Here is a 15,364-nt window from a genome sequence, read left to right on the forward strand (position 1 = left end):
GGCTGTCATCATGTGACTGTGTATGTCTGAATGGACACTGGTGTAATCTGATGTTTGATCTGAAAGATGGAGCTGTGTAGAGCACGTCCCTGGCACATGGGTTGGCAGGACAGGACGGGGCAGCTGTAGCACAGAGGGGGGGGCTAAGAAGATTTGGGCTGCTGCAAACAGGTCCCCCCCCCCACACACACACATACACACACTCATACTTCCTTAGGACCCGTGACCAATTATACAATCCCGTGCTGGCTAACTGCTGTGGTGGTTACAGATGGAGGGGAGATTTAAAACTCCCAAAACAATAACACAAAAGCGCAAATGAGGCTGAAGGCGTGATTGGGAGGGGGGTGATAGGGAGGGGGTGAAGGTGAAAGGTTGTTTCTTCTGAGATGCATCATGGCATTGTGTTGGTCTTCATTCTGTAACATGATTCTTTTTTTAAATAGTTTCCTTTAAAATGAAACACGGTAGGGACCAATTTCATGGGTGCTCCTTGCAGGATAAAAATACAAGATAACAAACCTAGTTATCATCACAATTCTTCTAGTGAAATGACTGACAGAACTGAAATAAAATAAATGTACTACTCTAATAAACTAAACTCTGCATTTATAACCCTCTCTACTCTTGTGGAACATGACTCACAGTCAGCCTTGGCTCAGTCTGTCTACGCAGAAACAGACCATTGTCATGGATGGACAAAGACCAAGTCAGACATTACTGCAGAGTTTGACCATGGAGATTAAAGACAATGACAGGCGTTGATGAACGCTTGGTGACTGCAGGGACCGCGCCCACAACTTGCAGGTTTTCTTCAACATACACTGTCCAGTTCCCATGGAGCAGACTTTGGTCCTCTCTATGATGCCCACCCTCTGCGTAGAAGATATTTTATACACAAAGCCCACATGCCATGCTCCACTGTGGGCAAATTTACAGTGGGAAAAAATAATAATTAAAAAAATTTTTTTTTTTTAAATAAATCGCTCAGTTGACATCAATCCAATTGTGAAGGTGTTGAGGGTTCTGAGCTTGTCTTTACAATTACGCGATATCAACTTGCAAAACATTACCAAAAGCCAACAAATAGTTAAAAACGTCTATTTTTGCTGCAAATTTACATCACAATAGCGTGGTGCACAGTATCTTTCAATAGTAAGGCGAATTAATGGTTGTACAGTATTGGCTGTTCAATCTGCCCGTTCAGAGACTTTGTTCTCAAAAACTCCCATGGTGTGACACTGTGAATATAGTCAGGAGAAACAAAAAGGAAGAAATACCAGTGTGTGAAAGCTGGGAAAGAGACGCATCCTTTTATTTGATCTCCTGCCAACTGTAACCAAGGCCAAGAAATAACTAGGCCTAATCCCAAAGAACTAGGCCTAATCCCAAAAATATAGGCCTAATCTTATCCCTCCCTGGCTCACCCACCTTCCCTTTCTTTCCTGCTGTAGAGATGGCAGCCAGAGGAGGGGTGTTGTGCATTTTATAGTCTGCTGCTGCAGACAGCCTCATACAACTCACTGAAAGCAAAAGGGCACCTTGAGTGCACCGTACTGCTTCTATAAAGTGAAATCAAAGAGCTTGTCCCAATCGAAAGGAGTGTCCACATATTGTTATCAATGTCGTAATGTGAAAAGAAATCCATGAAACTCCTCTGTCATTAAAACACCCTTATGAGAGGAGTCTCTCTGGTGGCATTCAATCCCCATCGCTCCACAACGTCTTGCATTTAAATCATCTTCACCCCACACCTAGGACACAGTGGCCAGCATACCAATCCTGCAATGAATTTCAAAAGGCCTTCAAATTGGTTGGCCTGTCTAGATGAGCACCAGGGGTCAGGTCAGTTTTCTAAATCCAGCAGCTAACACCAAATCAATTATGTCTTGTCTGTTGGGTAAGCAGAATGGAGACATCCATAAAGGGCTGGAGAAACCAGGCTAAATATTCAGACGGGTTGGTCGCTGCCCTGCACTTCGCTGCTCCCTTTCTCCCTCTTGGTGACAACTGTTCAGAACCACTCTGGACCAGACAAGGTGCTAATTACTTTAGTTTATTCAGCTTTTTCTGTATTTTCCAGAAATATTTCCCTGGCAAATAAGTGATGCTGAATAACAAAAAGGAGATGACTTTGGTTAGGGCCTTAAGAATGTAGGCAAAACTATATTATTAAAACAGTATGGAAAATGGATGACTGGAAGGATGAGGACTAGTGGCAGTTGGATTGAATGATCGACGTCTGGACTTTATGTTGCAATCTATGACATTTCTGTCTCACAAACAGTATCTGTATTATCCTGTAACTGTATAAATGGATGTGGTTGTTTATAATTGCAAGTACTAATATGCTTCGCTAGTGTGTAGAGTGGCAAGCGTGGATTTTAGAGCATCCCATCTCTGTTCCCATCTGCTCAGGCTATACAGGCAGATGGATACGAGTTGAGCGCGACTGGCCGGCACGTCGCTGGTTGTGGGCCTGTCACACTGACAGATGAGGTGGAGTGTGGCTGAAGGTCAATCACTGAATGCCTGATAGAATAACCCTGGGGAAGGATAGGCGAAAGGGAGGAAATATGCAGGTTTAGCCTCCTGACATCTCTCCTCTCTCTGCGAGCCGCTCTCTGATGAATGGGAGGTAGTAATAGAGGCCATTTTGGCTCAGTGAACACCTTAGCCAGGTCTTCGTCTCTGTCTGCTGCCAGTCAAGCATGTCTCCATGTACAATGGCTCCAATCTTCTACCTTCCCTTTATTATAACTTCTCATATTGAATTTTTGGTCGAGGGAAAAAAAGCTGTCTATTTTAAGTATATTAGGTTCATGATTCAAAGCGTTTCCTCCTATACTCAATAATGGTAGAGGACGTGCACCTGTACAGCAAGCAAACATTTGCCAAGTACTATAATACAGAACAGTCCCGTTCTTTCTTAACTGCCTTTTAGAGAGGGTTTAGACCAAAACAGCAAGACAAGTTTACAGACCAAGAAGGAACGTCAGCCATCTCATCTTACAATATTGTGAATGTGGGTCAATCTAATCCTACCTTTGCCCTATAGCCATAGCCCTTCCTCCAACAGTCCAAGGGTACCGTGCTCTGGAAGGGATGTCAGTGGGTCTTATTTTCAGGTAGTTTGAAGTGCACTTTGATATCGGAGTTCTTCAGAGCACTGAATGGAGATTATATAGCTGGAAAGAGAGAAACAAATCCCTTCCCTGTGTGACTAATCTAGGGTAGTACAGCTCTGAAAATATCAATAGCCTTAGTCCATTCTAGGGGAACATGCTTCAATGTGACTAATCTAGGGTAGTACAGCTCTGAAAATATCAATAGCCTTAGTCCATTCTAGGGGAACATGCTTCAATGTGACTAATCTAGGGTAGTACAGCTCTGAAAATATCAATAGCCTTACTCCATTCTAGGGGAACATGCTTCAATGTGACTAATCTAGGGTAGTACAGCTCTGAAAATATCAATAGCCTTACTCCATTCTAGGGGAACATGCTTCAATGTGACTAATCTAGGGTAGTACAGCTCTGAAAATATCAATAGCCTTACTCCATTCTAGGGGAACATGCTTCAATGTGACTAATCTAGGGTAGTACAGCTCTGAAAATATCAATAGCCTTAGTCCATTCTAGGGGAACATGCTTCAATGTGACTAATCTAGGGTAGTACAGCTCTGAAAATATCAATAGCCTTACTCCATTCTAGGGGAACATGCTTCAATGTGACTAATCTAGGGTAGTACAGCTCTGAAAATATCAATAGCCTTAGTCCATTCTAGGGGAACATGCTTCAATGTGACTAATCTAGGGTAGTACAGCTCTGAAAATATCAATAGCCTTACTCCATTCTAGGGGAACATGCTTCAATGTGACTAATCTAGGGTAGTACAGCTCTGAAAATATCAATAGCCTTACCCCATTCTAGGGGAACATGCTGATTCAACACCTTTCTATCTCCAGGAGTACATAGTTCAATAATATAACTACTTGCTGTTGATGCGAAAATGACAAGGCTGTGCAGTGTTCAACAATAAAGTATGTCAGAGCGGAATGCTACAGACTTATTGGCCTATAAAATAAATAACAACATTCTGTGTTTCCCTCGGCACACTTAGAAAATGCAATTATGTTTTGTCTGTTGGGTAAGCAGAATGGAGACATCCATAAAGGGCTGGAGAAACCAGGCTAAATATTCAGACGGGTTGGTCGCTGCCCTGCACTTCGCTGCTCCCTTTCTCCCTCTTGGTGACAACTGTTCAGAACCACTCTGGACCAGACAAGGTGCTAATTACTTTGGTAATTACTTTCTTCAGCTTTTTCTGTATTTTATAGAAATATTTCCATTCTAGGTGATGCTGAATAAACAAAAAGGAGATGACTTTGGTTAGGGTCTTAAGAATTTAGGCTAAATATATAGAGTAGTATTAACAAGAGCAGAATGCTACAGACTTAGTGGCCGGTAAAATAAATAACATTCTGTTGCCTTCAGTACACTTGGAAAAGGCAACGCAGAGTACTCCTCTTGGCAAAAGTACTGAGAATTAATTATATTAGTCAATGACTGTTTGTTTTTAACCTCCTGTTATTCTGGTTGCAAAAATACTTTCCCTAATATCTTGATGAAATCACTGAATTGAAGGACAATCTTATCAAGAGGGTGTTGAGCTAGCCAGTGTTTTCTGAGCTGCAGGAGCATAATAGGACATTGAGAAATGTCCCCATCAGCAACTTACATTTACTCTGTAGGAAAGAGGGGAACGAAACCTTGTGATAATCAGTCCTTGCCACATGGTTATTTTCTTAACGCCCATTTCAATTTCTAGACACAGTGAATGACAAGTTGTGCAATTTCTCATTAGAAGGTTCATTATCCAGACGAACACCGTGGCAAACTTAACACCATTGTAGGGCGGTTGTTTTTAAAAAGGAAAAAGGCAGAGTCATGGTAATGGACATTACATTTGCTGGAAGAGCAAACAGATATGTGGTATGTTAGTAAAAAGGCCTTAGCTGAAACAGTGTGCGCACAAATGCAAATATTTTCCAAGTTGTCTTCATGGCTGTCAAGTCCAACTAGGCCTAAAACATGAGCTACAAAAAAATTCTAAAAAAGACATGTGAGACAGAGATCATCCTGAACTGCATATTGTGGTTTTAGTCATGGTATGACAATGCCACATTCACCAGCCCTTCAAATTAAAATGGTACCCTGTGTCATTGCAAAACTGTCCCAACAACAAATCAGTTATTGATCCTGAGGACATTCAATGTGAATTCTGATGTTAGGCCGTCTGGCACAGTTGTCAGGCAAAAAAATGTTTTTAATCAAGTTGGATCTGAAGTTCTCTGTTAAACAAAGGGATACAGTACAATCTCTAAATGTTTTATTCAGACATGGTTCAGCACCCTCCACTTCTTTCCAGATCTCAGGGGCAGATCGAAATTTACTGTGGGGGCGGGGGGGGGCCACCCCCAACGTTACAAATATTTTCACGGCCCTCCCCTTGTACTGTAAAACAAAATGAACAGCCTCCGCCCTCATAGAATTAACTCAAAATAAATGTTTACGACTACAAATAACTAACTGTAGGGACCCTGTGTTAATAAACGTGGATATCGATGATACGCAGGGCTACAGACCAGAAGGTTGAAGGTTCTCCGACCACCACAGACGAGCTCACTCTCCCTGCAGGTTTCATTACACTACGATCAAAGTATTTCCTTTTTCAAGGCACTGGATATGCAAAGAATTTTCCACCAACAGGTTTCTGTGCCAATGCACCTCACAACCAATAAACAAAGCATACTGACTTTGGGCACTTTAATATGATGGTTTGCGTTTAACACCACAATAAATAGACTGCCAATCTAGACAAACAGAAAATACATCCCTCCCCATCTGTAGGCTTATCCAGTATCGAAGGCTTTAAAATGTTTGTTTTATAACAGATGTCTTTTTCCACTCATCAATTGGCCGCTGCACAGTCAGAAGTGATTGGTTTTAATTTGTCAGTAAAAATAAATACATTTAAAAAAATGTTGATTGCACAATAAAGTCAGGGTCGGGCCTCCAGAGTGGCGCGGTGGTCTAAGGCACTGCATTGCAGAGCTAGCTGTGCCACTAGAGATTCTGGGTTCGAGTCCAGGCTCTGTCGCAGCAAGCCGCGACCGGGAGACCCATGGGGCGGCGCACAATTGGCCCAGTGTCGTCCGGGTTAGGGGAGGGTTTGGCCGGCAGGGATGTCCTTGTCCCATCGGGCACTAGCAACTCCTGTGGCGGGCCAGGCGCAGTGCACGCTGACACAGTCACCAGGTGCACGGTGTTCCGTCCGACACATTGGTGTGGCTGGCTTCCGGGTTAAGAGGGCATTGTGTCAAAAAGCAGCGCGGCTTGGTTGGGTTTCGGAGGAAGCACGGTTCTCGAACTTCGCCATTCCCGAGTCCGTACGGGAGTTGCAGCAATGAGACAATTGGATATCACGAAATTGGGGAGAAAACGGGGGAAAAAAAGACTAAATAAATAAAAATTTAAAATATAATTTTTTTATTTTTTTTTTTTTTAAATCGGGGACTTATTTCCATTGTGGTCCCTATTTATTTATTTATTTATTTTTTACATAAATATATATACAATTACATAGATAAGAGAAAACAATTCAACCTCCAGATCAGTATGAGGGGGGAGTTTAAGTACAATTCTTACAAGCTTTTTTGGCTGGTAGATATATCTTTAGATGTTTGGGGCTGCTAGTGAACCATGATGTGCAGGCATAATCAAAGTGACACTGGACTAGCGCACTTGCCAGAGTCTTTAGTGTGTCTATAGTGAGGTTTCCATCCAATTGGTGACAGATATATGCGAATTGTCCACCTAACATTACAGCTGTCAGAGATTTGACCACTAAATGTATCAGGGCATTGCACACATAGGCCTTTAGACTTAGGTGTCCACTGTATGACTTTAATATAAAATATTACACACACACACACACACACACACACACACACACACACACACACACACACTACATGACGGTATGTATGAACACATCTGCTCGTCTAACATCTCATTCCAAAATCATGGGCATTAATATGGAGTTTCCCTTTTGCTGCTATAACAGCTTCTACTCATCTGGGAAGGCTTTCCACTAGATGTTGGAACACTGCTGCGGGGACTTGCATCCATTCAGCCACTAAAGCATTTGTGATGTTGGGAGATTAGGCCTGGCTCGCAGTCACCGTTCCAATTTAACCCAAAGGTGTTCAATGGGGTTGAGGTCAAGGCTTGTGCAGGCCAGTCAAGTTCTTCCACACCGATCTTGACAAACTATTTCTGTATGGACCTCACTTTGTGCACAGGGGCATGCTGAAACTGGAAAGGGCCATCCCCAAGCTATTGCCACAAAGTTGGAAGCACAGAATCGTCTAGAATGTCATTGTAAGCTGTAGCGTTAAGATTTCCCTTCACTGGAACAAAAGGGGCCTATCCCGAACCATGAAAAACAGCCGCAGACCATTATTCCTTCTCCACCAAACTTTACAGTTGGCATTATGCATTGGGGCAGGTAGTGTTCTCCTTGCATCTGCCAAACCCAGATTAGTCCGTCAGACTGCCAGATGGTGAAACGTGATATATCACTCCAGAGAACGCATTTCCAATGCCGGCGAGCTTTACACCACTCCAGCCAACAATTGGGATTGCACATGGTTATCTTAAGCTTGTGTGCAGCTGCTCGGCCATGGAAACCCATCTCACGAACAGTTATTGTGCTGACATTGCCTCCAGATGCAGTTTGGAACTCGATAGTGAGTGTTGCCAAACATTGACAGATGATTCTTATGCGCTACACGCATCAGCACTCGACAGCCCCATTCTGTGAGCTTGTGTGGCCTACCACTTTGCGGCTGAGCCGTTGTTGCCCTTTGACGTTTCCACTTCACAATAACATCACTTACAGTTGACCGGGGCAGTTCTTGCAGGGCACAAATTTTACAAACTTGAAAGTCACTGAGCTCTTCAGTAGGTGCCAATGTTTGTCTATGGAGATTGCATGGCTGTGTGCTCGATTTTATACACCGGTCATAGCCGAAACCACTAATTTAAGGGGTGTCCACATACAAACAAAAGTATATATGATGAACAAAAATATAAAACACAACATGTAAAGTGTTGGTACCATGTTTCTTGAGCTGAAATAAAAGATCCCAGACACTTTCCATACAGACACAAAGCTAATTTCTAACATTTCGTGCTCAATTTGTTTACATCCCTTTCAGTAAGCATTTTTCATTTGTCAAGATAATCATCCACCTGACAGGTGGCATATCAAGAAGTTGATTAAACAGCATGATAATTACACAGATGCACCATGTGCTGGGGACAATAAAAGGCCACTAAAATGTGCAGTTTTGTCACAACACAATGCCGCAGACGACTCAAGTTGAGGGAGACTGCAGGAATCTCCACCAGAGAATTGAATGTTAATTTCTCTACCATAAGCAACTTCAACACCATTTTAGAGAATTTAACAGGATGTCTAACCGGCCTCACACCTGCAGCCCACGTGTAACCACACCAGCCCAGGACTCCACATCCTGCTTCTTCACCTGCGGGATTGTCAGACCAGCCACCAGGACAGCTGATGAAACTGAGGAGTATTTCTGTCTGTAATTAAGCCCTTTTGTGGGGAAAAACTCATTCTCATTAGCTCGGCCTGTCCGCCCAGTGGGTGGGCCTAGCTCCCAAGTGGGTGGGCCAAGCCCTCCCATTGCTGCGCCTCTGCCCAATCATGTGAAATCGATAGATTACGGCCTAATTTATTTATTTCAAATGGACTGATTTCCTTATAGGAACAGTAACATCACAAATTGTTGCGTTTATATTTTTGTTCAGTATATATACACACACACAGTTGAAGTCGTAAGTTTAGCCAACTACATTTAAACTCAGTTTCACAATTCCTGACATTTAATCCTAGTAAAAATTCCCTGTTTTAGGTCAGTTAGGATCACCACTTTATTTTAAGAATGTGAAATGTCAGAATAATAGGAGAGAATTAGTTATTTCATACATCACATTCCCAGTGGGGTCAGAAGTTTACATACACTCAATTAGTATTTGGTAGCATTCCCTTTAAATTGTTTAGCTTGGGTCAAATGCTTCGGTTAGCCTTCCACAAGCTTCCCACAATAAGTTGGGTGAATTTTGGCCCATTCCGGACAGAGTTGGTGTAACTGAGTCAGGTTTGTAGGCCTCCTTGCTCACACACGCTTTTCAGTTCTGCCCACAAATGTTCTATAGGATTGAGGTCAAGCTTTGTGATGGCCACTACAATACCTGGACTTTGTTGTTCTTGAGCCATTTTACCACAACTTTGGAAGTATGCTTGGGGTCAATGGAAGACCCATTTGCAACCAAGCTTTAACTTCCTGACTGATGTCTTGATGTTGCTTCAATATATCCACATAATATTCCATCCTCATGATGCCATCTATTTTGTGAAGTACACCAGTCCCTCCTGCAGCAAAGCACCCCACAACATGATGTTGCCAACCCTGTGCTTCACGGTTGGGATGGTGTTCTTCGGGATGCAAGCCTCCCCCTTTTTCCTCCAAACATAACGATGGTCATTATGGCCAAACAGTTCTATTTTTGTTTGATCAGACCAGATGACATTTCTCCAAAAAGTACGATCTTTGTCCCCATGTGCAGTTGCAAACCGTAGTCTGTCGTTATTATGGCGGTTTTGCAGCAGTGGCTTCTTCTTTGCTGAGCGGCCTTTCAGGTTATGTCAATATAGGACTCGTTTTACTGTGGATATACAGTGGGGCAAAAAAGTATTTAGTCAGCCACCAATTGTGCAAGTTCTCCCACTTAAAAAGATGAGAGATGCCTGTAATTTTCATCATATGTACACTTCAACTATGACAGACAAAATGAGAAAAAAAAAAAATCCAGAAAATCACATTGTAGGATTTTTAAAGAATTTATTTGCAAATTTGCACAATTGGTGGCTGACTAAATACTTTTTTGCCCCACTGTAGATTCTTTAGTAACCGTTTCCTCCAGCATCTTCACAAGGTCCCTTGCTGTTGTTCTGGGATTGATTTGCACTTTTTGCACCAAAGTACGTTCATTTCTAGGAGACAGAACGCATCTCCTTCCTGAGCGGTATGACTGCTGCGTGTTCCCATGGTGTTTATACTTGCGTACTATTGTTTGTACAGATGAATGTGGTACCTTCAGGCGTTTGGAAATTGCTCCCCAGGATGAACCAGACTTATGGAGGTCTCTAATTTTATTATGGAGGTCTTGGCTGATTTTGATTTTCCCATGATGTCAAGCAAAGAGGCACTGAGTTTGAAGGTTGGCCTTGAAATATATCCACAGGTACACCTCCAATTGACTCACATGATGTAAATTAGCCTATCAGAAGCTTCTAAAGCCATGACATAATTTTCTGGAATTTTCCAAGCTGTTTAAAGGCACAGTCAACTTAGTGTATGTAAACTTCTGACCCACTGGAATTGTGATACAGTGAATTATAAGTGAAATAATCTGTCTGTAAACAATTGGAGAAATTACTTGTGTCAACAAGTTTTAATATCTCCAACCTAAGTGTATGCAATCTTATATAGTTGAAGTCGTAAATTTACATACACTTAGGTTGGAGTCATTAAAACTCGTTTTTCAACCACTCCACAAATGTCTTTTTAACAAACTATAGTTTTGGCAAGTCGGTTAGGACATCTACCTTGTGCATGACACAAGTAATTTTTCCAACAATTGTTGGAAAAAAACAGCTACACCATGGTGCTATCCTACAGAGTGCTGCTGAGGCTACTGTAGACCTTCCATGAAAAACAGTGTGTTTTAATCAATTACTTGGTGACGTGAATATATTTAGTGTAGTTTTAATATTTCACTATTTTTAGGAAATTCACTGAGGATGGTCCTCCCCAGCCTCGTCTAAGGAGCCTCCACACAGACAGACAGACGCTACAACACCGACATGCATTTCTTTATGTCAAATGGCTACTGCTATACTGATATAGATGTACAGAAGGAGGGTAATTCGTTAATTTTCAACCCAAATACTTTCAATAAAGATAAGCTTTGTATTGATAGATTATAGCAGTAACTATAATCTATCAATATAATCTACCAATTGTGCGCCGCCCGGGTTAGGGTTTGGTCGGGGTAGGCAGTCATTATAAATAAGAATTTGTTCTTAACGGACTTTCCTAGTTAAATAAAGGTTGAATAAAACAAATGTACAACTACAAACTCTGGTAGGCCTGAAAGTCTTCCCTACCTCAAGTTCAACTGTCCAAGTCAGTTGGAGCGCCGGGGTGCACTGCCTTCGTATAATAGGTCTGCAGTAGCTAAAGCTTAATAATAGCCACACCATAACAAACCTTCAAACTAGAGGTCGACCGATTATGATTTTTCAACGCCGATACCAATTATTGGAGGACCTAAAAAGCCGATACCGATTAATCGGCCGATTTTTTAAAAAGTGTATTTGTAATAATGACAATTACAACAATACTGAATGGACACTTATTTTTACTTAATATAATACATCAATAAAATCAATTTAGCCTCAAATAAATAATGAAACATGTTCAATTTGGTTTAAATAATGGAAAAACAAAGTGTTGGAGAAGAAAGTAAAAGTGCAATATATGCTATGTAAGAAAGCTAATGTTTCAGTTCCTTGCTCAGAACATGAGAACATATGAAAGCTGGTGGTTCCTTTCAACATGAGTCTTCAATATTCCCAGGTAAGAAGTTTTAGGTTGTAGTTATTATAGGAATTATAGGACTATTTCCCTCTATACCATTAACCTTTGACTATTGGATGTTCTTATAGGCACTTTGCTATTGCCAGTGTAAGAGTATAGCTTCCGTCCCTCTCCTCGCTCCTCCCTGGGCTCGAACCAGCAACACAACGACAACCATCAAAGCAGCGTTACCCATGCAGAGCAAGGGGAACAACTACTAGAAGGCTCAGAGCGGGTGACGTTTGAAACGCTATTAGCGCACGCTAACTAGCTAGCCATTTCACTTCGGTTACACCAGCCTCATCTCGGGAGTTGATAGGCTTGAAGTCATAAACAGCGCAATGCTTGATGCACAACGAAGAGCTGCTGGCAAAACGCACAAAAGTGCTGTTTGAATGAATGTTTACGCGCCTGCTTCTGCCTACCACCGCTCAGTCAGATACTTAGATACTTGTATGCTCAGTCAGATTATATGCAACGCAGGACACGCTAGATAATATCTAGTAATATCAACCATGTGTAGTTAACTAGTGATTATGATTGATTGTTTTTTAATGCTAGCTGGCAACTTACCTTGGCTTACTGCATTCGCGTAACAGGCAGTCTCCTTGTGGAGTGCAACGAGAGAGAGGCAGGTCGTTATTGCGTTGGACTAGTTAACTGTAAGGTTGCAAGATTGGATCCCCCGAGCTGAGGTGAAAATCTGTCCTTCTGTCCCTGAACAAGTCAGTTAACCCACCATTCCTAGGCCGTCATTGAAAATAAGAATGTGTTCTTAACTGACTTGCCTTGTTAAATAAAAGGTATAAAAAATATATATAGAAAAAAATTGTCGGCAAATCGGTGCCCAAAAATACAGATTTCCGATTGTTATGAAAACTTGAAAATCGGCCCCATCTAATCGGCCAACCTTTACTTCAAACACTTCTAAACTTTATTAGGGTACTATCAAAAGTTAAGCCATTGTTTATCGTGAAAATATAACCAGAAGAGCGAAAGTAAACCAGGGGGGGAAATGCACTACCCTCCTCTATGCCCAATATTAAAAAATATATTTTTTAAATGTAAACCCTCCCTAAGCTAAAAAATTGTTTGACACACCTCTCCCCCAGTAAAATGTCGATCTGTCCCTTAGCAGACAAAATAGTATTGCCACAGACTACATTTGTGGTTCCCAACCAGGGGTACTAGGACCCCTAGGGGTACTTCGCCTATCCACAGGGGGTACTTGAGAAGACACATGAAACCATTGGTTTACTTTTAAAAATGCACACGAGGGGGTACTTCAGGGGTACTCCAAACATAGAAAATTGTGTTTGTCGTAAAGTAGCCAAAAAAGGTTGGGAACCACTGGACTAAAGCTATGTAGAATGAGTAACTATCATAGGCGTTAATAGCCTCGGAAATACACTCGATCTTCTTGTTAGATGCATTCTCTCAGTTACTGTATCGGATTAACAGCAATTAAATGAATTCTGTGTCTGAGTGATGACCGTTTGTACTATATCGTTAGGTAGGGTAGCTAGAGAGCTAAAACAAAAGCTCTAGTGTACAAATTCGAGACTGCACTGCAAGTTAGGCTAGCTAGCTACATTATTTATTTCTGTATTGACCAATCTCAGCAATGCAGTCGATGACAATTTGCTTCGAGAAGCAGCCATTCGTATTGCATAGCTTCAGTTACCTATAACCCAGAATGAAGGAAACAACTTTATAGAAGATAACGTTAGCAGTGACTAGCTAGCATGTACATGCGTAGCTCAATATGTACTAAGGAGTGCAATACATGCATTGCAGCAAAATACTGTATGGGGAAAATAGCAAACTATAGATTGCTATTTTAAAAAATATATTAGCTAATAACAGATTACTGGCAGTAGCTGGAGAATAGAATCAAACTTACCTTAGGCTTGTAAAGCCACTTTCGAAATCGATTCATCGTTAAGTTACCTCGCCACTTTACCCCTCCTTTGTCACCGACCCCTCTTCTACCTGAGACAGACTAGCAAATGCTAGCTAGCTAACTACGTTGCTAAAAAGGTGGGAAATATTTAATCCAATACGACATCCGAAATTGTAAGGTAAAGAGTTGAAGTGTTCAAATAATTTCTTTAAAAACGACGTTGTGTTTTCATGCCTACAGAATCCACGGTAGACTGGTGATTCACTGACACTTTTCAAGTCCGACTGGATAAAGCAAGCAATCCTTCTTTTTTTATATATATATAAAGCAAGCAATCCTCAACGGATGGTTTCGTTCGCTCTTCCCCTCCGTCTGCTTGATGACAGCCACGTTGATATCGCCACCCACTTTCCCAGGCTTGCACCCATACGTCACCATGGTGTAGAATCCATAGATATCCTATTAAATGTAAAATTCCTAATTATTAGTATTCTAATTGCTAATTTATGAATTTAAAATGAATGATTAATTTCTAATTCCTAATTCTATGGTACATACGTCGTAATTATTGTTGATTTATATGGCAAGCGAAAAGGGATCTTTGGTAGTTCTACAATTTTGGTACATTATTTTCCAAAAGTGGTTGTAACACAATGTTATTATGGCACAAATACAAACATGAACATTAGCGATGCGTGGGTAAAACACGGGGAAGAAAACGGGAACTGAACTGAACGGGATCCCCCACCACGAAACAATTATTGATTTACAACCGCAGAGAATTACCACAAGTTGCAAAGAAAACGGGATCTGCCTCCACTATTCCAGCATAATTTCAACATAATCAAATGACTTCTGCTTAGTCTAATACAGTGACAAATAAAATATACCAAAAACAATTTAGTCCAATCAATATAAACTAAATATGATGTGACTGTCCATGGTTCTGATTTCTGTTTGCATGTGTGCTTGTGTACATGTTGACTCACCCTACTTGTAGAGAAACGCCAATGAGTCCTCCTCTTTCATGTTGAGGAACTGGTCAATCACTCTGTCATACAGTACAGGCTTTTATTTTTTGTTGTACTAGGCTACCTGGCTAAAATGCTTGCTCGCTAGCCTAACTTCCATTCATAGACAATGTTAGCTAGTTAACATTCGCCTTCTATATCTAGCTACTGTACATATTGAACTAACATCTTCTCAGGCCAGAGCCACAATTATGTTTGAATTAATGGTTGGATCAGAATCGCCATTATAATTGATAATGAAGTAAAACCACAAGTCCAAATCCCTATCTTCATCCATGGCTAATTTAGGAAAGGGACAATTTTACCTAGGTAGCCACCGGAAGACAACAACACAACAGATAACGTTATGCTTTCAAAGCGATTTGATAGGAGAGATGCCAAAAACAAGATGGCTTCCCATGACACTTATTTTCCACCAGGACCATTCACAGTTGAGCTTGCTCAGTTTAGCTCAGTGCTGATTGGCTTATTTAAAAATAAAAATAAATATCAAGGGAGGCCAAATGCTCGCTGGCTTCCCTTGCATTCAGTACTACAGGCGGCAACAATGTCGTGCTCGTTTGGACCAGACAGTGAGAAGAAAGATACATTATTTTATGTATTTAAAACAACTTTTGGGGGGGGAAGCCTGCCTT

General features: G+C 41.3%; 1 protein-coding gene across 2 annotated transcripts in view; it reads right to left on the minus strand.

Annotated features, from left to right (window-relative positions):
* Window positions 1-14,116, minus strand: part of LOC112261712 (lateral signaling target protein 2 homolog) — a 67,535-nt gene extending 53,419 nt beyond the window's left edge. For both annotated transcript variants that reach the window (XM_024437288.2, XM_024437287.2), the window contains exon 1: window positions 13,699-14,116. In XM_024437288.2, the coding sequence (XP_024293056.1) occupies window positions 13,699-13,734 (36 nt within the window). In that variant the 5' untranslated portion in view covers window positions 13,735-14,116. The remainder of the gene's footprint in view (window positions 1-13,698) is intronic.
* Window positions 14,117-15,364: the final 1,248 nt, after the last annotated feature.

This window comes from Oncorhynchus tshawytscha, linkage group LG11, assembly GCF_018296145.1.
Source record: "Oncorhynchus tshawytscha isolate Ot180627B linkage group LG11, Otsh_v2.0, whole genome shotgun sequence".
NCBI classification, from domain to species: Eukaryota; Metazoa; Chordata; class Actinopteri; order Salmoniformes; family Salmonidae; genus Oncorhynchus; species Oncorhynchus tshawytscha.